The sequence below is a fragment of the Anabrus simplex genome, chromosome 8 (genome assembly GCF_040414725.1).
Source record: "Anabrus simplex isolate iqAnaSimp1 chromosome 8, ASM4041472v1, whole genome shotgun sequence".
Lineage (NCBI taxonomy): Eukaryota > Metazoa > Arthropoda > Insecta > Orthoptera > Tettigoniidae > Anabrus > Anabrus simplex.
In genome coordinates this window covers 131043664-131066508 of record NC_090272.1, presented here as the reverse complement: position 1 = coordinate 131066508, position 22845 = coordinate 131043664, and the positions used below count along the sequence as shown (strand labels likewise).

General features: G+C 38.1%; 1 protein-coding gene across 3 annotated transcripts in view; it reads right to left on the bottom strand.

Annotated features, from left to right (window-relative positions):
* Window positions 1-22845, bottom strand: part of LOC136878891 (enoyl-CoA delta isomerase 1, mitochondrial) — a 204695-nt gene that overhangs the window by 110353 nt on the left and 71497 nt on the right. For all 3 annotated transcript variants that reach the window (XM_067152473.2, XM_067152472.2, XM_067152471.2), the window contains exon 4: window positions 11986-12132. In XM_067152473.2, coding sequence (XP_067008574.1) covers window positions 11986-12132 — 147 coding nt within the window. The remainder of the gene's footprint in view (window positions 1-11985; window positions 12133-22845) is intronic.

The following is a 22845-nucleotide window of genomic DNA, read 5'->3' as shown; positions in this document are numbered from 1 at the left end:
GATGATGATGATGATGATGATGATGATGATGATGATGATGATGCTTGTTGTTTAAAGGGGCCTAACATCGAGATCATCGGCCCCTAAGGGTACGAAATGAAATGGCAACAAAAAATTCAGTCATCCACTGACCAAAATAAAAAATATCGTCATGAAGAAGGAATGGATGGACATGAACCAAAAACAAACAAAAAACCAACAACAACAAATGAGCAAACAAAAAAGGAGTGGATCCAACTAAAAAAAGATCATAGATAATTCATTACTGACCAAGGGCCTACTCATGAAGCACAATTCTGAATCGAGGATGCTTGATGTCTAAAGGGGTCCAAAATCCAGGTCTAAGGCCCCTCAGAATGGTACATGTCGCGAGTAAAGTAGAACCATGGTATTTCTCAAGCTGCGGTACTAATCAAAGGTAGCGTAAACTCACGGTGTTCCAAACATTAAGGTACTACTCACAAGTATTGTACATCGTAAAGGTAACGAAGACCTATGGTGTTTCTCACAAAATGGTGCCACTCACAGCCAACGCAAACCGATGTGGTTCCTCACCTAGGTGTACTAATCACGGGTGCCAGCATTCCCGTGGTGTTCCTCGCATAGTGGGTACTAATCACTGACAACGCAGACCCACGGTGTCGCTCATACAGTGGTACAACTCACAGGCAACGCCCAGACCCGTGGTATTGCTCACATGGGTACGACTCACGGGTACTGGAAACCCACACTGAACCCCGCTTGAGTGCTATGAATCACAAAACTATTCAGTACCTAACAGAGTGGTACTACTCGCAAGTAAAGGTGACCCATGGTGTTCCCCGGGTGATGGTACAAATCAAAAATAGTTTCTTGGTTCTAATTCTGTCATTCCTTGGTCGCCCCTTTTAGTCACCTCTCACGACAGGCAGGGGATACCGTGGGTGTATTATTCGTCTGCCTCCCTCACCCACAGGGGTGTGTGTTCGGTCCGCGAGAGGTATTTTATTTCCCTCAAGTCCGCCGGCAAGCCGGTTAGGACCCCCCTATCCGCCACCTGGGACACGCCACGTGGGAGTATCACCTCTCCCCCTGCTACGCCAGCGTAGTAAGTTCGTGGCGTTAAAATTTTAAACTAATGAGTCATGGCATGGTAAATGAATAGTGACTTACTAACCTCATTTAATTGAATGTTGGAGTACTGTTGCAAACTAACGTAATTAAGTAATTATTTCCCTGTTTTGAATTTCCTTGCAACATTCTAAATTTCACCTCCCAATTTTTTAAATGTTGAATAAATAAGAATGCACATAGTAATTTTAATTTAAAGTAAAATTTTAAAAAGGATATGGATAGTGCATTATGTGCACAAATAAAAAGATTGTACGTGTGTGGTACTTCACTTAATGAAGGTCTAGTTTGGGTTATTTATTGCTTGGAGGATGCCTTCTCTTTTATGCTGACCTGTCATACCTGTAGTTCTTGAAAGGGTTGATTGTGAATTGTGTGTAATGGAATGGGCTGAATGGTAATGTGTTATGATGTGTCCTCCGTAACATATGTTTGAAAAATTTATTTTCCTGGTAAATTTCCTTTATTTGAATTTGGGTAGTTATAAGGGGATCTTAGTTGTAAGCAAATTTTATTATATTTTTTCTTTTGGGTAAAAAACTGGCCAGCCATCCCCTGGATTTTATAGTTTAATTAGGAGTTGTTTTAGTGATAATCAGAATGGTTGTTTGTGACCGTGCTAGGTATACTGTAGTATAATGTATAATCATAACTAGGGATTCTCAGTAAAATGTTTTGGTACTAGAGTAAACTCCGGCAGATTTTCTTTTAAACTTTCACCATTTTTCCTTTTGAAATTTTGGAATAGCACTTGCCAAGGGGGGTTGGAGTTTTGCCAGGTCTAAGGGAGGGGACCTCCCTAAGGGGTCTAGTGGAGTCACTGCTTTGGTACCTCTAATTTAGTTAGTTAAGGAAGAAAAACAAAAAATCCACCCTTCAGCCCTTCATTATTCTCAATGGCTCTTCTAGATGGTCGGACGATGACTTTTCCCTATGTCTTCTGATCCCTGCTGCGGACTGATTTCTGTTGCAGTGACTGCGATACCCTGGTCCTTCTTCAAATTATGGTGCCTATCTGGAGGCTGTAATGTATCTATTGGACACTAATATCTGACGCTGGAGTGGGCAGGTGTTCCTAAGAGTGGCAGTTGGCAGTAGTGCGGCACGCTCCTCTGCCTGTTATGAGCCAGTTCAATACACGAGTGAACTGAGAAGATGTTTCATTGGTGACCTCGATGGGACAGAAAGTACATGGAGGTCGTTGGCATCGGCCATGGTCAGCGCCTTCATGAATCAGCGATACCAGTGGTCAACTTCTGACTGTTCGACCTATATGGACATTCCTGGCGAGAACGAGGTCAAGATTTGTGTGCCATAAAGTATTGGATTATGTGTGTGGTCACAACCCCCTCAGTAAAATTAAAATGTATTTGTTTTGAGCGTAGTTCGAGTTTAAAGGGGGGAAGATGTTACCAATGTTGAACAGCCATGTGCAGAGATCAATGAAGACACAGAAATCCTTGTCGTTATTTAATTTTGGCCTTGTCATCATTTTAAAATTTTGTGTAAAACTGCTGTTTGTGAAAACAAAAGGGAACATTTAAAGACTGAAGAGCTTATATTGAAAGTTATTTTTTAAAATTATTGTAATTCATGGGTATGAAGAAGAATTACTGAACTAAATTGTATTATTTTATATTCTGTACATCAAGAATTGTAATTTTGAAATGTGTTTGAAAAATTTTAAAGGGTCTTTATTTTTGAGGCAGCCTATACCGCACGTGTAAATTTTCGATTGTGAAACTGGTGTGTTTGGTAAATCCAACTCTCTTGAATTTGCCCATGTAAGGAAATGTATTTTTATTGGTCAGAATAACGACCTTTCCCAATGGTGAATATGTAAATCTAGGGAGTTTCCGTGTTTTCATTGGTTACCTTGTAATCGTATGATTTCCGGTTTCGGGCTCTTCGTGAGAGCTAAGTTTTAATTCAGATCTCTGCAACGGAAGGACGGATCTTGCGACCGCCCCGTCTTGGGTCCCCAGTTTCTCATGGTAAGTGCTATGTTATTGCCTTTTAATTAATTTAAATTCATTCTTGTATTTTGGACCTTTTCTCATTTAACGTAACTTTCCGTGGTAATGTATCATTTAATTTAGGCATTCGGACTTTCCTATAGATTCCCGTATTCACCAATTTCACTTTCTGAATGACTGCACTTTCGACAGACAGACAGTCAAACTTTGTGCTTTATATATTTAAATACCTTCATTTTAGATATGTTTGTCATTGGCTATTTGGATTTGTATCTTTTGTTAATTTTAATATATTTGAGCTCACGGGGGATCACTGCACGTTTCTCTTTCCCCATAACAAGATACGACCTCATGACCTCATTAGGGTTCTCTTTACATTCCACAATCCTTCCGTAATTGTCGTTGTTAGACCTGTAAGTTTAAAAGTTGTTGCAATGCAAACATGGCGTTAAATATTTGCTTTTATTCCAATATTATTTTCCTTCAGTATTATTATTCTTTCTTTCTTTCTTTCTTCGTTATGCCCATTCATAGAGCGCGTTTGACCTTGTTACTTGATTTGATGAGAGGAGATCAATTTGGCTAAATTTGACGAGAAGAAGAGATAGAATGATAGGATACATCTTAAGACACCCAGGACTTGTTCAGTTGATTTTTGAAGGAAGTGTAGGTGGTAAGCACGGTAGGGGTAGACCAAGGTATGAATATGACAAGCAGATTAGAGCAGATGCAGGATGCAATAGTTACGTGGAAATGAAAAGGTTAGCACATGATAGGGTGGCATGGACGGCTGCATCAAACCAGTCTATGGACTGATGACTCAAACAATAACAATTGATTTGATGGTTTGTGCCTTCTTATCCTCCCAAAATCTCTTCATGAATGCACTGTGTTGCATCTTGCGTTCTGTCGACCACTTCCTACCAGTTGTCTTCTTGGGTTTCTCCCTAAATTTATGATTGGCTACTTTTGTTCTGAAAGCTCCACGATTTTCCATGATGTCTGTGATAGTTATTTCTTGGAGGTCCGCCTTAGTTTCTTCTAGCCATTTTATTTTGACCTTCTTTGAGTTGATTACTTTGAATAATCTTTTAGTTAGTCAGTCGCTGTTCATTCTGTAGATATGGCCGTAGAAATTAAGGCATCTTTTCCGTACGGTATCAGTAAACCTGTCGGTGAAGGAGTAGAAGTCCGCTGTTCTCCTCTTAATCCACATTCCATTTTCTCTCGTAGAACCATAAATTTTCCTGAGAATTTTCCGCTCCTGCTTTTCAATTTCTGTAATTTTAGAGTGACCACCTAAGCATATTATTATTATTATTATTATTATTATTATTATTATTATTATTATATAATTCGCTGGGGCCATCAAGGACCACGTTAAGTCTTGTTGCATTTGACACTGAACTTGGCCTTCTTTAGAGCCCAAATCTCCCTCATTCTTTGTGAGTGGGCCTGCTTGCGCTCCTCTGTCCAAGGGGCACCGTGTCTTCTCTTCGGTTGCTCGTATCGGTTTAGCCCGTTCATCAATATTTTCTTGCGGAAGAGATCTCTGTTAAGGGCGTCTTTAGGTGAGATATGTAGCATTTGCAGGTCTTCTTTGGTATTTCTAAACCAGGGAATTGTGGTTTTGGGGTTTGAATCAAAAGTGAAAGATTTCTTTAGTTAACTTTCTTCCGTCCATTCTTTTCAGATGACCGTAAAATCGTGCCCGTCTTTTTCTGATTGAGTCGGTAATTTTCTCTATTTTGCTGGAGACTTCCTCATTGGATCTCTTTTGGTGGATTCCATTTCTGTACTTTGATCCCAAGATTTCTCTCACAATTTTGCGCTCTCTTTTCTCCAGTTCTTCAAGGAGTCCTTTGTTGGCATTTAGAGACAGGGTTTCGGCTGCATATAGAACTACTGGCTTCAGAACTGTTTCATAGTGACGTATCTTGGTGTTTTGGGAAAGGCATTTTTTGTTGTAGATTGTGCAGGATGTTTGGTAGGCTATTTCCAGTTTGCGTACTCGCTCCTGAAGTGCTTCTTTGTCCAGTCCATTTTTCATGATTGTCTCACCCAGGTATTTGAATTTGTCTACTCGGGTGATGTCCCCGTATTTCGTATGGAGTTTTGGTGGAGCCTCTTTGATATTAGTCATTACTTCCGTTTTCTCAAACGATATCTGCAAACCAGTTTGTTCGGCAATTTCCTTTAAAATTTCAACTTGAGCTCTAGCAGTTTCTATGTCGTTTGAGAGAACAGCAATATCACCGGCAAATGCTAAGCAGTCTGTTGCGATCCCCTTGGATTTGGTTCCTATTCTCAATGCACTGTAGTTGGTTTCCTGTAATCTCACCCACCAGGTTCTGATGATCTTTTCAAGAACACAGTTGAAGAGTATCGGAGATAGCCCATCACCTTGTCGGACTCCTGTTTTGATGTCAAAGGAATGGGAGAGACATCCGTGGAACTTCACCTTGGATTTTGTATCAGTCAGGGTGGCTCTAATTAAAGCCAGCAGTTTCAAATCAACTCCAAATTCATTTAAGATGTTTAGCAGGACTTCCCAATCAATGGAGTCGTACGCTTTCTTAAAGTCCACAAAGACAGACACATACTGCTTGGACCTTAGTGTACAATATCTGATGATCGTTTTGAGATTTTAGATCTGTTCGGCTGTTGAGCGACCTTTTCTGAACCCTCCTTGGTATTCACCTATTTGATGTTCGACTTGTGCTTCCAAACGCTCCAGGATGGCAAGTGGTAGAATTTTGTAAGTCACGGGTAGCAAAGATATTCCTCTGTAGTTGTTGATGTTCTTCATGCTGCCTTTTTTGTGTAATGGATGGATCAAAGCTATTTTCCAATCTTCGGGTAGGGTCTCCTTGTTCCAAATTTCTTCTATTTGCTTTTGCAAGATATCAAGTGATTCCTCTGGGGCATATTTCCATAGTTCTGCTACTACTGAGTCTTCCCCCGGCGCTTTGTTATTTTTGAGACGGGCAATGTGGCGCTTGATTTCATCTATGTCGGGTGGTCTGGAATCTGGGTACCTGAGTAAGGGTTCCTTGGTCTCAATGGGGCTTTGTGGTTTAGAGCAATTAAGTAAATTCTTGAAGTAGTCTGCCAGAATGCTGCAATTTTCTTCATTTGATGTCGCCAGTGTGCTGTCCTTTCGCTCAAAGCATAGAGATGGTGGTTTATAGCCAGTGAGTTTGCGTTTGAAGGCCCTGTAGTACTCTCTGCTTTCATTCTTCCTAAAGTTTTGTTCTATCTTTTCAATGAGAGATTTTTTGTATTTACGTTTCTCAATTCTGAACACCCTAGCTGCTTGGGCACATTGGGTTTTGTAGGTTTCCCAATCATTTTCTGATTTCATAGAGTAGTACTGTTTCCACGCATTGAATCTTTCTTGGAGGACTGATTCGCAGGTACCATTCCACCAGGCATGCTTTTTGCTTCTCATGATTTCTGCAATATCTTTGGCGGCCTCAACAAGGAGACTTTTGGCATTGTTAAAGTCACAGTCATTTGGTCTAGCCTTCTCCTGGAACTCCTCGACCCTTTGCCGAAGTTTATCATTGTCGAAGCGTGTGATCTGTTTGGTTGTCTTCCTTGTGTTTGCGGGAATTGGTTTGAATTTGATAAGAGACACATAGTGATCTGAGGCCACATTGATGCCTTTCTTTACCTTGACATTCATAATTTCAGGGCTGTTTCTCCTGGAGATTGCAACATGATCAATTTGTAACTCTCCGAGAGTTTGGACGGGAGAACGCCAAGTCATTTGCTTTCTGGGTAGATGACGCAAGTGAGTTGACATGACCTGCAGGTTGTGATGTTGCCATTGGGATTGGTTCTTTTGTGAGCAGGGTAATTTCCTATAACTTTCTTGTACTTCTGTTCACGACCTAGTTGGGCATTGAAGTCACCCAAAAGAAGCTTGACATGGTGTTTGGGGATTTCGTTTAATTTTTCATCCAATAGTTCCTAGAAATTATCAACTTCGTCTGGATCAGGCTTGTTCTTATCGTTTGTAGGAGCATGTGCGTTAACTAGGGCGTAGGTTTTGTTCGCGCATTTAATTGTGAGTATAGACAATCTGTCATTCACAGGTTTGAAATTTGCAACCGATTTAAGGATCTTGGTTCTAATAGCAAACGCGGTTCCAAGCATCACAGCTCCATTGAGGATTCCTCTTTGTGCTTTGCTCTTGAAAAATCGGTAGCCTTCGGATTCAAAAATCTCTTCATCTGGGTACCTTGTTTCCTGTAGGGCCATTATGGATATCTGATTTTCGTGAAGAGCTTTGGTGAGGGTTTTCAGCTTGCCAGTTTGTGTAAGTGAATTTATGTTGAAAGTTGTTAGAAAGGTTTTAGATTTTGGCCTGAGTTTTTGACTCTTCGGAGTACACCGAGATGCTCCGACTCGTCTCTTGCATGATGTCGAGTCTCCCCCAGAATCCGAATGAGACTCGTGCACCATGGCGTTCACGATGAGGGATTTATCCAAAGATTTACCCCCTGGGGTATGTTTCTTGAAATGTTGTGCCATCATGCTTTTTGACTTGACTTTGCTTTGGACGGGTACCCATCCTTTTACAACTAGGGTTGTTAGCCCTAGAGGTTGCCTCAAGATGTTTTCTGGCTTCTGGTCAATTACCAGTCTTCGCCGTAACCCTGGCAAGGGACCAGTTCTTTTTTCACGGTGGTATTTTATTTCCCTACTACCCTCTGACTCTGCTGGCGGCAGAGCCAGCGAGCTTCCCCAATTCCAATGGGACGCGCCCGATGGAGGTAACTGGTAAATCCCCACACGGGTATTATTATTATTATTATTATTATTATTATTATTACTATTATTATTATTATTAATGTGTAAATATGCTCACCAATTGCTGCTACATTTAGTAACATCAAACTAGTACAGGAGGTATTTTTTTATTGCATGTAGCATGGATTTTCTGGTCTAGTTATAAGAAGTGCGGACAAGCTGAATTCGATGTTGGGATAAGCAGGGTCTTAAATATTTATGGAGAGCAAGTCTGGGGTATGCGAGAGCACTGAACTAAGGAGATATTGGTTACGAGGCCAGATGTGCCATGAATCATTTTGTGGGCTAATTGGATATGTGATAGGCAGAGAAGCCGTTTGTATTTGCTGGGGCCGATTATGTGATGAAATAGCGAGCCATGTGCATTGCTAATTAAGAGCAAGGGACCGAGCTCGATAGCTGCAGTCGCTTAAGTGCGGCCAGTATCCAGTAATCAGGAGATAGTGGGTTCGAACCCCACTGTCGGCAGCCCTGAAGATGCTTTTTCATGGTTTTCCATTTTCACACCAGGCAAATTCTGGGGCTGTACCTTAATTAAGGCCATGGCCGCTTCCTTCCCATTCCTAGGCCTTTCCTATCCCATCGTTGCCGTAAGACATATCTGTGTCGGTGCAACGTAAAGCAATAGAAAAAAAAAAGAGCAAGAGCTCTCTGTTGTGATTTGAAAGAGGGAGATTATGAACCTCGTATTTATGAGGAATGGCAGGCCAGGGCCTGGCCTTGTAGAGCATTAGAAGGTAGCTACAGCTGAGATTTTGCCCCAGTCATTTGAGTGAAGCTGGTTACTTTTGTCACCAAGCCCGTTAAGCTCTTGAATGAACCTCTTGCCATTGCCGTATCCCAGTTAGTTAGATCTTGTTGTCCTGCAGTCAGCTGACTAACCGACCATGTGGAGATGTAAGAAAGTATGCCACTGTTTTGCTTGACGTGAAGTCAGACACGGCCGTGGATGTATTGGAACTTGTATCCTGATGACCTTTTACTTTCCTGTGTATATATTTATGTGTGTTTTGTTTCAGGAGTTTTTTGTGTACTTTTCTTGTCTTGTCATGTGTGTGGTTTTTTTTTTTTTTTTTGTTATTTGTGATATGTCCTGCGTTGAGTAAAGGGGACTTTAGCTCACAAGCTAATTTTGGGAGCCAGTTTTGACCCGGTCTCTCTTCATATAGGGTCGGTACCATATATAGAAGCAGTGATTTTTAGATGGAAGTTGGTAGTGCAGCTCTAGACAAGTGTGTATTTATTTCATTGTGATCAACGTGTTGATAAATGTAGATATGTATAGGCAGACACCTCACTAGTGCAACTGATCATTATTGAGACATCACAAGGACGGTATTAGCTATGGCAGACTTCGGGCAACGATTTACTATCTTATCGGCGCTGTGTGTCCCATCACTAACGATGTAACGTCACTCAAATTTCCAGACTTTTTATTTGTATTTAATTCATGTTTGATATTCACACGTCAATACCCATTTTTTTGTAAAGAGTTTGTTATTATAATGTTAACGCTGAGGGTGTGCATAACACACATTTTATGACCACAAGTCAGTTCTTCCTCCTCTTCTATTTTTATTTTTGCATTTTAGGATGAACTAAATTTATGTTTTGAGTAAATAAATCCATTCTGCCAGTTAACCGGAGTTCTTATTCTATAGCTATGTAGTCATATTTCCTGTCCATATACTTATAGTATGTTTTGTAATTAGCCTTTTATTGTGTCGTGCCTCACACCCCGGATTCACCACGCGCTATACCTTGAGTTAGTCGGATTTTAGGACAGGATACAGTGCACTACAGTGCCCTGTTTTATTTGAAGATATAATATTAATCTCATATTCCAAATATTCTTTCTGTTCTGCCGATTGTAAATGATATGTACACAAGAATCAAAATAAAGAAAATAACCTGAAAGAGAATTCTGTATTAGTGAACATAAAAGTAAGGATTTGTCTTATGTAGAGCCACCTCCACCGGGATCAGAAGTATTACAGTCCATCTTGACGTTGTCCTGGTGCCTCACATATTAATTCATCTTGATGTAACACACACTAAAGAAAATACACATATTGAATGTCGTGTACTGTAACATAATAGTATACATTATTCTTGGCCAACCATGCATAAATTACAATTAATAAAATCAATCTCCATGGCTAAATGGTTAGTGTGCTGGCCTTTGGTCCAGAGGGTCCCGGGTTCGATTCCCGGTCGGGTCGGGGATTTTAACCTTCATTGGTTAATTCCAATGGCTCGGGGACTGGGTGTGTGTATCGTCTTCAGCATTAGAATTCATCATAGGTAGGGCCCCATTCTCATAGATGCGCAGGTCGCCTATGCGGCGTCAACTCAAATGACCTGCAATCGGCCTCTTCGGAGGCCACACACCATTATAATAAAATCAATATTTATACGATCGAGAAATTGTAATTCCAATATTGAAATTATCACAGCAAGCAGTTCAGATTAATATTGAATTCCGTAACTCTGACTGTACGACAAAATACCGGTCGCGTCTGTCGTGAATATCGGAGACGATCCTTAGTGTGAAATGCGGCAATAAATAATAATAATAATAATAATAATAATAATAATAATAATAATAATAATAATAATAATAATAATAATAATAATAATAATAATAATAATAATAAATGCTCAGCTTATACGATTGCTTCCTTCCATGTCCAAGACAAGAGAGTGAGTGAGAGTTGTTAACAATGGGCAATGTAAGCTTGCCGCGTCTGTACAACTTAATTCGTATCCCACTTTAAATGTTGAGTTTCCATACTCAATTTTGTTAATTATCCATCTCGTTATTACCTTATAAATCATGCCGTGAATTTAGAAATATTGCTCCATTTTCTCAAGTTTTATAATTAATTCTTTCATTTAAATCAATTACTATATTGAAATGATGTTCTGTCATATAGATAATTCCAAAGATAATTATTGATGCAGATTCCGTTCTCCGTGAAGCAAGGATGGTTATTATCAACGTCGATATGAGGAAAATATCACAATATTCAAAGGAAAGCAACTGCAGACAAGGAGAGGACTAGAGTGGAGCAACAAAGTACTCATCCCCTGCATGCCCATACACCTCCATCCCAGAGACCGAAGTCAAGAGCAAGTTTCATACAAACATCTGAGGAACTAACTGGATCATGTGACACTGCAAGAGCACAGCTTTGGAAAGCCAGAGTCCTCATCATCCCAGGACAGATGACAGTTGCAGAACGTTTGCCACCTGGATGCCATGAAGACTGATTTGTCTGGAAGTCCTTGAACAGACCGAAGACAGGAGTGGGCAGATCCAAAGTCAACCTAGCAAACTGGGGCTATATCGATGCTAGCAACATCAAATGTGACTGTGATGAAGAACAAACTATGCAGCATATGCTCCAGTCTTCAGTGTGTCCATCTTCCTGCAATGAAGATGAACCTTTTCATGTAACACAGAATGCACTTGATGTTGCTAGGTTCTGGTCGAGATCTGTGTTATGGTAGTTTTGTTATGTTATATTTGTTATGCATATTTGAAATTGTAAATTATAGGTCTGACATAATAATAATAATAATAATAATAATAATAATAATAATAATAATAATAATAATAATAATCCTGAAAGAAATTAATAGTAAACACATTCATTGCCGCCTTAATTAAACCTATAATTCACCGCAGGAGCCGATATGTTTTTCTTTTCTTTCTCTTAGTTAAAAGGTAGCAGATGGTAGTTTTAACACTACAGGTGAAGTTTATACACAAAGACATAAGAAATCATCAATGATGCATTTGCACTTCATCGCCACTGAAGAACAATATAATACATGTACGTCATTGATGTGCATGATAGAGATGTTGATTCCCATAGGGAACCTGAAATATTTGTCCCGAATGAGTAAATTTATAATTTACCAGTAAAGATGGATAAACTGGATCATATACAATGAAGCTCATGCATGTCAACAGCATGTAGTGCAAGAACTACATGGAGCACGTGTGTGTCAGGCGACAACCAATGTGTTACAGATTAGTAGTTTATATTTAAAAAGTCAAGAGAGAAGAACTTACATTGATGGCAGCGACAGTAGCATATGGTGTGCTATACAACTTTAACCAGGTATCTTGTAATGTCGTCCAGAACTTTTTTACTCTATCTGGATTGGGCTTATACATTTCCATAATATCCAGTCCAGCACTGAACACAGTTGGAGAGGCCTGCAATATTCATAGATTAAGAATCATTCTCACTAGCTGAAATAATATACATTTAATACTGTACAAGCACAAAGTAAAATTCCACAGTAACAATTACAGTTAAAGTACTATTTTCTGTAGCCTTGTAATTTTATCTGCAATGTTTCCATGCCCTGCCTCGGATTCATAGTGCTTTCTTTACGAACAGAACTAAAGTGGGTGTATGGCTGCTGCACGTCTATGATTCAGCATTAAAATCATTATGCCTAATAGCTCACTTGTTAGGAAGTCAAGATGAATAGCCAGAAATATTCTTAGAAAATTTCATCTCCTTATGAATAATAATAATAATAATAATAATAATAATAATAATAATAATAATAATAATAATAATAATAATAATAATAATAATAATAATAATAATAATGTTTTATTTATTCTGGCAAAGTCACGGATGTACTCCCTTTCTTACACTTAACCAGTCTCAACCTAGAACACTGTTAATAATAACTACCGATGACAATAATATGATAACAATATTAACAATAATAACAGGAATATTATTAATAAAAGTAATCTATATAATACACATCATACGTAGAGTACATAAAAAAATATATTAATAATGAGTACTATAACTACTGTACTTCTTATGAGAAAGTTTAGAAAATACATACATTTCTACAGTATACCGGGACATTGCCTTCAATTGAGAGGTGAAGAGAAGGATTAGTAAGAAGATCTGTGAAAGGGAGAGGGAAATAATGATGAAGAGGCAGTAGGAGGAGGTGTTTCCAGGTCATAACTTGATGATTCAAGCATGTTTACCTAGTATTTCAACACAGGCATGTTTAAAAGCTGAGCTGCTGGACATCCTTCTGACGTCCACTGGTAAGAGATTCCATTGTCAGGCTGCGGTAACGGTGAATGATTTTGTGTAGATTGCTGTTCTGTGTACAGGAAGGGATAAACACATGGTGCTGCAGGATAAGGTATTTTTGTTATGGTCTGTGGAGAGGAGCATGATGCGATCACGGAGATAGGCTGGTTGAGAAATTTTAAAAATATTATGCAAAAAGCAAAGAGTATGAAGTGTGTGTCGTTCTTGCAGGCGAAGCCACCCGAGCTGTGTGTAAGATGGTGTGACATGGTCAGCGTAACAAAGTCCACAGATAAATCTTACACAAGCATTCTGAGCACACTGTAATTTCCTTCCCCAGTCTACTCCTAGGTTGTTGTAAATTATATCGCAATAAGCAAAATGAGGTAATGTGAGTGATTCAACAAGAATAATCTAAAATTCACTTCCATAAAGGAATTACTTTTCATTCTTAGAGCCCATTCTTTATCTCTGTTAAATTTCACAAAATTTACTATTATTGTGACCAGAATTGGGACAGCTGGAGGGAAGTTATCGAAATCTCTTAATCATATTTTGAAAAACTCATCTATTGTTCTCAAAGAAATTAATTGTATGTATAAAATATCTAATTTTTTGACATTTGAAAATTAGATTTATTATTTTGAATAATGGATCTATTGTTTCGAAAAAAATGATTAATCGTTTTATCATTTTGGAACTGTGAAAGAAAAAAATTATAATTGGAACTCTAAAGAATATTACAATTATTATGTTTGAAGAAAGTTGGTGTTTAAATTATTATGTAGCTGTGGTTGTACAAAACTGTCATTATTAATATGTGAAAGTTTTGTTGTAACTGGTATTTTCAAGCTTTAATATTTTACTTGTGAAACAACGTTTACCTACACATGCCATTTTTAGAAGAATATTTCCAGTAGTTTCCTGTTACGTCAAAAAAAAGATCTCAAAAAGCATTCCTATTGGTGAAATATGTGGTGAGACGGAGAACTGGAACTATGGGAAATATAATTTTAAAGTTTTTTTATTTAACGTGTCTGAAGGATTTCATTTTTGGTTGTAACTCTGGACTCTGCTGGAATACTTTTTTTATGTAATTGGAACATGTTTGTAATTTTATAAAATAAGGAAACATCAAGAAATATTGAACAGTATGAACATCGCAAGATGCAAACAGGGATTTTTTTGTATGTAAGCTTACTGTAATTCTGTATGTCAAAATTGTAATCTGATGTAAAATTTTGGAAGGTGTGATTTTGAAGCATCCTATACCACACGCGCGGTTACCGATGTTGAAACAGGTGATGTAATTCCTTTCGCATCAGTAGGCCAGGAAATGACCATATATGATCATGCAATTGTATTGGCAAACAGGAATCTAGTGTAAGTTTGATCTTATTGGTTAATTGTGATTGGGCTATTTCCGGTCTTCGCCGGCTTTGGAAAAATGATGCGTGTACTCGGCGTCATTTACATCCGACTGCCCTAGCGAGCACTCGCGCTCGAGAGCTTCCCTCAGGAACTCCAGTTTTTGTTGGTAAGTGTTATTTCAACGTTATTCTCAGTGTTTTCTGGTTTTGTTTGATTTAATTTAATTACTTTGGTATTTCGGTGTTTCCTTGCTTAATGTCATTTTCAAAGTTTTAAATTTAACGTGTCCGAGTTTACCTAGGTTCCTGTTGCCGTAATTTCAGTTCTATCACTTACTTTCGTCTTAAAACTATACATTGTAATGTAGCATCACCTTTCTATGTTAAACCAAATTTTCTCTAAGTTACTTAAGTATGTCTTGATTCCGTGTCGTGGAACTGTATTTTGTTAAAGTCTTTTAAACACCCTTCATTTGTGCATATGTATCAGTTGCTATGTCATGATCTTGTTTCTTGTAATATTGGTTTTGATTATGTTAATATGATGAGTTTCGAGGTGATGATCGTAAACCTTTTCTCCCCCATAACGCCATACCTTCCCATGGACTTCATAGGGCTCCAGCAGCTTCCACATCCTTCCTTAGTTGTCATTTTTCGGCATGTAAGTGTTCCCTTGTATTTGATTTAAATTTGCGTATTGAAAGTTATTCGTCACGTTTCCATGCTCTGATGTGTATTCACCGCCACTGCGTTATTTTACTATTTCTTCATTCACATTTTATGTCAACATTTATTATTATTATTATTATTATTATTATTATTATTATTATTATTATTATTAATATTATTATTATTATTATTATTATTATTATTATTATTGTGTACGCGTTGTCTCGAACCAACGCTACAATTGGTATGAAAAAAAGTGTTTTTAATTGGTGAATGTCAGGAGAAAATTCAGTGGCCTGATTGGCTTTCTGCGGGTTGCTCCATTTCCGGCACTTTACTCGTCCATGGGAGCGAAGCTCTCTACCGTGTCTTTTGTTACTGACCAGCCTAAGAGGATGGATGCAGTTCTGCTTCCACCCCGTCATGGAATACCAGTCTTGGGGCAAGCTCTATTTTTTTATTTTTTTATTTTATATAATTTTATATTTGGAGGCAATTCCCTTTTCTTTTGTTTAAGAAAATTGTAACTAATGTGTAACTTAAAATTTCCCTATGGGGTTGCCTCCCATAATGCAGTGTTACTTAATTTCACCTCAGTTAAAGTTATGCTCCCTTCTAGAAGTGTTTTTAAAATCGCAACAGTTTAACTGGCCTCTGTGTTAAGTTTTTTTTAAATCTTCCCCTTTCTTTGCTGTGTTAATATCTGTTCATGCCTCTTTCTGAAATCTCATTTATGTTATTATGTCAAGTCTATTTTCAATTCTCAAAATAATTTGTAACTGACATCACTTGTAATGAAGATCCACAAATCTACCTTAATTTGTAAATGAGTTTGTTTATTTCGTATTGCTGTTTGGTTTTGATTTTGTTCATCAATTTTAATCGCTGTTTTGTTAGTTCATTTAATTAAAATCTTTAAGGGTGATTACTCTCCACGTTTCCTTCCCCACAATGCAAAAGTAACCATCCATACTCTCAGGGATTTCCATGCTGCTTCCCATGTCCTTTCTTAGCTGCCATCAACCTGTTTGTTTATGGTTTAAGCAATTTTCAGGCCGTGAACATTGTGAGAGTTCTAAAAGATTTTATTGTTTTTCATCCAGAAGTTTTATTTTTATTATCACTGTGTTTTAAATATTTTATAAAATGTAACCTGTAATGTGGTAACAATTATCATCATCATCATCATCATCATCATCTGAGTTTTAGCAATGTGACAAACTTGTAGAGTACAGAAATTAGTTATGAAAATGTAGAAAACTGGGATTCCTAAATTCTATGAATCTTTGTTACTATCTGTGCCATAATGTTTTTCTTTTTTAAACTCAGAAAATGCAGGAATACTTCGTAAGTGTGTTCATCTCTTAGTCCATAACATACAACAGTATGGTCAGATTCAGAATCCGAATTAAAGATTTGGCATTTGCCTGCTATATATGGTAAACCAATGAAAACCATCTTTAAGGCTGCCATCAGTGAGGTTTGAACCCATTACCCCCTGGAATTCAAGCTTACAGCTACACGACCTGAACCACATAGCTAACTTGCTTGGTTGAGTGACTTAAAGTCATTGGGTCAGATAGGACAAGAGTAGTAGTAATTTATAGAAGAATTTTTAAAAATTCTATCCATGGTAAATTCCTGTTTCTTTTGTGTCCTATTCCGTGTCACATGTGAAAATGACATGGCACGATATCATAGCTATATGAATAAAGGAAGTATATGCAAAAGAATACTGGCAATCAGTCTTTCAGTCTTATTTTAAATTACAGAAAAATAAAAGCACTGTCATTTATAATTCAGGTATTTCACTAAATTTTTCAATTACGGTGTTCTGGTGAATCAATTATTGGTTCACAAGGTAATAATTTAATGTCAATATCATCTTCAGCTCAATCAATCAATACTGATCTGCATTTAGGGCAGTCGCCAGGTGGCAGATTCCCTATCTGTTGTTTTCCTAGCCTTTTCGTAAATTATTTCAAAGAAATTGGAAATTTATTGAACGTCTCCCTTGGTAAGTTATTCCAATCCCTAACTCCCCTTCCTATAAATGAATATTTGCCCCAGTTTGTCCTCTTGAATTCCAACATTATCTTCATATTGTGATCTTTCCTACTTTTATAAACGCCACTCAAACTTTTTCATCTACTAATGTCATTCCATGCCATCTCTTCGCTGACAGCTCAGAACACACCACTTAGTCGAGCAGCTCGTCTTCTTTCTCTCAATTCTTCCCAACCCAAACTTTACAATATTTTTGTAACGCTAATCTTTTGTCGGAAATCACCCAGAACAAATCGAGCTGCTTTTCTTTGGAATTTTTCCCCAGTTCTTGAATCAGGTAATCCTGGTGAGGGTACCTTCAGTACCTTCCACATCTATATTGTACCTGTAAAATTTTAAAGATGTATCATTTCTCCAATTATTTCCGTACTTTTTTTTTTTTTTTTTTTTCCCCAGCAGTGAATCAATATTTTCTTTCTTCCCTTTCTTTGCAAAGACAGCTTTCAAAATAACCTGTGGGCTCATTTTTGTGGTTGATTTTTAATACTTTTATGATAGTTTTACATTGTCCTACATCAGTTCAGTAGTTTTGTTCACCTCGCACAACAAAGTTCTTCCCCTCTCATGAGTAAAGTGATGATTAGGTGGAATCAACTGATTGACATCAAGCCTGTGTTTTCTACTGATAGATTTACAGCAGTTAACAACATGTGCATAACAATTTTCATCACACTGCCAGTCACAAGAAAGATCACAATTTGTGTTATTTTAAAGATGCTCATATTTTTAATACAGTAGTTATCACAATATGATGTCAAATACATCGCATTTTAATTGAATGCATGTGATTTTGAACTTTCAGTCAACATTCAAAGTGTTTAATGTCCTTGCTATGTAGGTTCTTGTATATCTTTGACTGAAGATGTCCTAAAAGAGGATGAAACAGGTATCAAATTTTAATAATGTTGTCTTAAAATAAAGACAAACTATTTGTATTGTAAAGGTTGTGGAGTGTTTGATAAAGAATTTTACAAGTATAAAATGCAATACAGCAAAATACAGTCATAAATATTAACACTTCCCTAGAATATTACATTACATATTGTTGTGAAAAGTTTTCACATCAGAACAATGAAAATGAGTCTTGGCAGGACTGACAGGCAGTGATACCCTCATTGCAGCACAAGCAGTAGCCTTTTTTACCTTCAACATTCGGTTACTTTTTCTTGTGAAAGGCTTCAAAGCACGTCTGATAAAGAAAATTCCGTGTTGATGAGTTCCTAATTTCAATGAAGGGCCCTTAAAAGATGTTCCACCTAATTTAGTAATACCACATGAACATCAAAAAGAGTGTATACAGAGCCTAAATACAGAATTCATTTTCCAACAAACATAATCAAAAGGACTTTATAATAGATTTTATATGAGCAAGTGTTAAATACCTATTCATTAACAAGGAACATTTTCACAATATATTATTAATACATCAGCTTCAATAGGTTTTATGTTTTTAAGAACACTACCAAACCAACAAACGTAAATGTGAGAACATACTCCTTAGAGAAAATATTTTCACAATATGATATTTATTATTTAGCGCATGGCTTTACAGATACGTCCGTAGGTTTAACCTTAAAGTACCCTACACATGATCACCAGGTGGGGCTAAGCGAGCAACAGCGAACAGGTGACCAGACATATTTCTCTCCTGGTCAAGATACAACATTAATGAACACAATATGATAAAAAATAAATTGCAAGAAACATGTTATGTACACATCAGTCATTAACATTTCTGTCAAGTATGCAGTGTTTATGATGAAACAAAATTTTATTGAAATGTGAATTTCTAAAGAATTTTAATATTACGTTTTTTGTATATATGCGAGCTATTTATGTTTTTTAAGCCTGTGTATGTTAACTGAAGATGGTCTTAAATAGGGACAGAAATTAGTTCTGAAATAGTAAAACAGGCTATTTAATACAACTGATATAGTGTTGATTAGGTAGCAATCCTTTAAGTGACCTTTGAAATTAGATAAAGAAAAAATGTGTCAAGACAGGTTGTGCAGACAGTTGACAACCTTATTTGCAGCAGAAGCAGCAGCCTTTCTGCCCATGACCTTACTTAGTGGTTGATAGCAGCTTTGGCAATGACCTCAAGCTTTCCTGCAATACTGAAAGAAAGAAAAAATTTGATACCGAGTAGTAACATCCTTCAGAAGTACGAGTAATGTTACACTTGATAACATTTATCTGGTAGTTTTCTTTCCTTCGGTCTTGTTGGGTTCCCCGAGGTAGTGGTTCTCTCTCTTCGAAGTAAGTTTAATGGAATCGTTAGTTAGATACAGCAGAGTGATGACCATGTCCCAGCTGTGTCTTATGGTACAGAAGCAGTGCATTTTCAACGGCAGTACCAGAAAGAACATCATCTGCTACCTTGAGGTGCCATCTGATGTTTTTTCTTATTGCAGGATGATGCAAAGAAAATGAGTGTGCAATATTTATTCCTCCTTGTTGTTATCAATTTCGGTTTCACCACATCTTCATGTTTTCTGTTCTTCTTGCCCATAGCAATTAAATCATTAGAATTTTTGGTTGACATGTCTCACTGATCTCTCTACTTCATCACAGTTAATCCAATTCCACTCCCCATTGCAATGTTTTCTCCCTTCTTAAGCTTCCCATTTTAACTACTACTACTACTACTACTACTATTACAAGCGCGTATCGCACAGTATCCGAACCTGCGGTCCTTACGATAGCAGCGGTAGCACCAATTGATTTACTTGCCTTAGAGAGACAGGAAGTTTGGCGAACTCACGGAGAGCTCGGAAAGAAGCGCGCTAAGGAGCTAGCTTATAGGCAACGAATGGAGCGGTGGCAGCAAAGATGGGAGGAAGATCCTCGAGGAAAATGGACTAAGCGGCTGATACCACGCCTAGCTGATTGGGTTGCCCGAGTTCATGGCGAGGTTAACTTTTACATTACGCAACTATTGACGGGTCACGGATACTTCCGTAAATTTCTACATAGAGTAGGTAGAGCGAACGACTCGGCGTGTATTTATTGCAATGATATAGACGATGTATTTCATACATTTTTCGTTTGTTATCATTGGTCAACTCAGAGAAGATGTTTATATACTGAGCAAGGAGAGTTGACGCCAGAAACTATTGTGCAGGCGATGCTACGAAACCAAGAATCTTGGGATCAGATAGCAGTATATGTAGAAGGCATCCTGCGTCAGAAAAAGAGAGATATGAATGCTCATGAACAGCAGTAAGGAGAAATAAGGAAGAAGAAACCTAACAAATTAGCACGACACCGCCCTGAAGTAATGCGAGAGCGGTTCCGGGGCGGAGATATACGTCGTGGGAAAAGGGTGTGTGGGTTTTAGTGAGTAGGAATCTCACACGCTTGTGAAGTGCGGACCCTCACAAGTGTCTAATGAAAGATTTCCCACACTTCCCTCGTAAAAAAAAAAACTACTACTACTACTACTACTACTACTACTACTACTACTACTACTACTGCTACTACTATACATTCCACTAACTACTTTTTCTACTTTTACACTTTTTGGAGATGTCGAGTTGCCAGAATTTAGTCCCACAGGAGTTCTTTAATGTGCCAGTAAATCTACTGATATGAGGCTGACATATTTAAGCACCTTTAAATACCATCACGCCTTTGCTGGCAATATATAGTGTGTGCAGTACACTATGTCTTCTAGTATGGGCTAGAATAAATCTGTTACTTTCATTGACCTGTCTGTCTCATCCTTGCTTTGACAATATGAAAGTGACCGAGGCATGAACAAAGCTAGTAATACCATTCGTTATGCAGCCAGTCCCTGTTATGAATGGTGTGAAAATATAGCTCATACGGTCGGTTGGTGCATGCATTTCAGTGGGCTTGGCAGATTGATATGGCTCAGTGAGGAAAGTAACGGGAAACTACATCAATCGTCATTTCTCTAGTATGCCTCTTCAGTGACGCCTAGGCTATCTATGATAGCTATTGGCGGAGTTGTGGAGGATCAAACCAGTCTTTGGGTTGAATACCCAACATACAAATACCACAGTACTGAAGCAGGATCAAAACCTGCCAAGTTGGGGTCAGGCTTCGCATTTTCAACATCCTTTGGTAAACCTTTTTGATTATTCCTAACTGTGCCAATAAAACGTGTCTTGCAGTCCAGTAGCAGCTCAGCTGTCTCAATTGATGACTAGTAATTGTCGGGCTCTGTGGTATCTGATCTTGAATGAACCGAGTGTACTTTTGTTTTGTAGGTGTAGCCCATATCGTCGCACGGCTTAAATTCTTTAAACACCATTCGTGTGGGCCTTACCAGGCATAAATTGCTAGAATGATAAGTGACCCCTTCAGGGAATCAATGATTCATCAACTACAAGGTTTTCACCTAGAATATTCACACTCATGAAGGCAGAATATTTAACATTGGTTGAATCTTGTAGTAACTGAAAACAATTCTTGGCATTGCCTTGGCAGCTACACTATTTGCATATACGGAAAACTGGCTCCAGTAATTTGATAATGAAGGCATTCGTACAAGACCCATCTACAATCTCAAACCTATAAAAACTTACATTTCCTCCTTTGTACACTCATCTTCATAAAAATCAGAAAACCTTGAAAGACTAGAGATACGAAGTTCATATGTGATGAACATGTGCATTAGCATGTTTCGAAGAAATGATGAGCATGTGAACCATAATATATAAGTAATAATAATAACAATGTAAACGTTTCCACCTTTTCAATATTACAATATATTCACAAAATTACAAATTACACGGTACTAGTTTCGACCCATCTAGGGGTCATCATCAGCCGTATTGGAGCAAAGATCATTTGTGGCGAAATCCTAAGAAAATGTTATTTTAAAGAATAACATCTCATTTCACTTGTTATTCTTTAAAATAACATTTTCTTAGGATTTCGCCACAAATGATCTTTGCTCCAATACGGCTGATGATGACCCCTAGATGGGTCGAAACTAGTACCGTGTAATTTGTAATTTTGTGAATATATTGTAGTATTGAAAAGGTGGAAACGTTTACATTGTTATTATTATTACTTATATATTATTCTCAGTTCAATACGGACCAAAAACATGAAATTCATAACCATCAATGTGAACCATGTCGGTCCTCAGGTTCAAGGTGCACATCGATATCTTGGCGCACCACCACCGACTGGTAAAATGTGCCTGCGGCTTTCATTGTCGCTATAAACCGAAGGTAATGGATCAGTGTGACTTGAGCAGACGTGCGCAAGTCTGAAAGAGGGCGCATTATTGACATGAGAGAACGTGATGCATCCATCCAGGAAATTTCTGCTCATGTGGGACGAAGTTTTTTCGCAGTGCAACGGGTGTGTACACAATGGTTCACAGAAGGCCGCAGAATATGATGAGATGGGTCTGGTCGCACCACCCAGACCACCCCACGAGAAGATCAACACCTCATCCGAATGGCACTGCAGGACAGATCTGCGTCTCCTTGGCTCTGGCGCAACAGTGGGACATTGTAACACATTGTACATTATCAGGAGTGACAGTCCATCTCCGTTTATTATGGTCTGGGTTACCGGCGCATCGTCCACTTCTCCACCTACCTTTGACTAATGTGCATAAACATGCTAGACTGCAATGGTGTATGGACGACGTCACTGGGGACAGGAATGGCAGCAGATAGTGTTTTCGGATGAATCCAGGTTCTGTTTGTTTGAAAATGATGGCCACATTTTGGTTCAACGCAAACAGGGGAAGAGGCATCACAT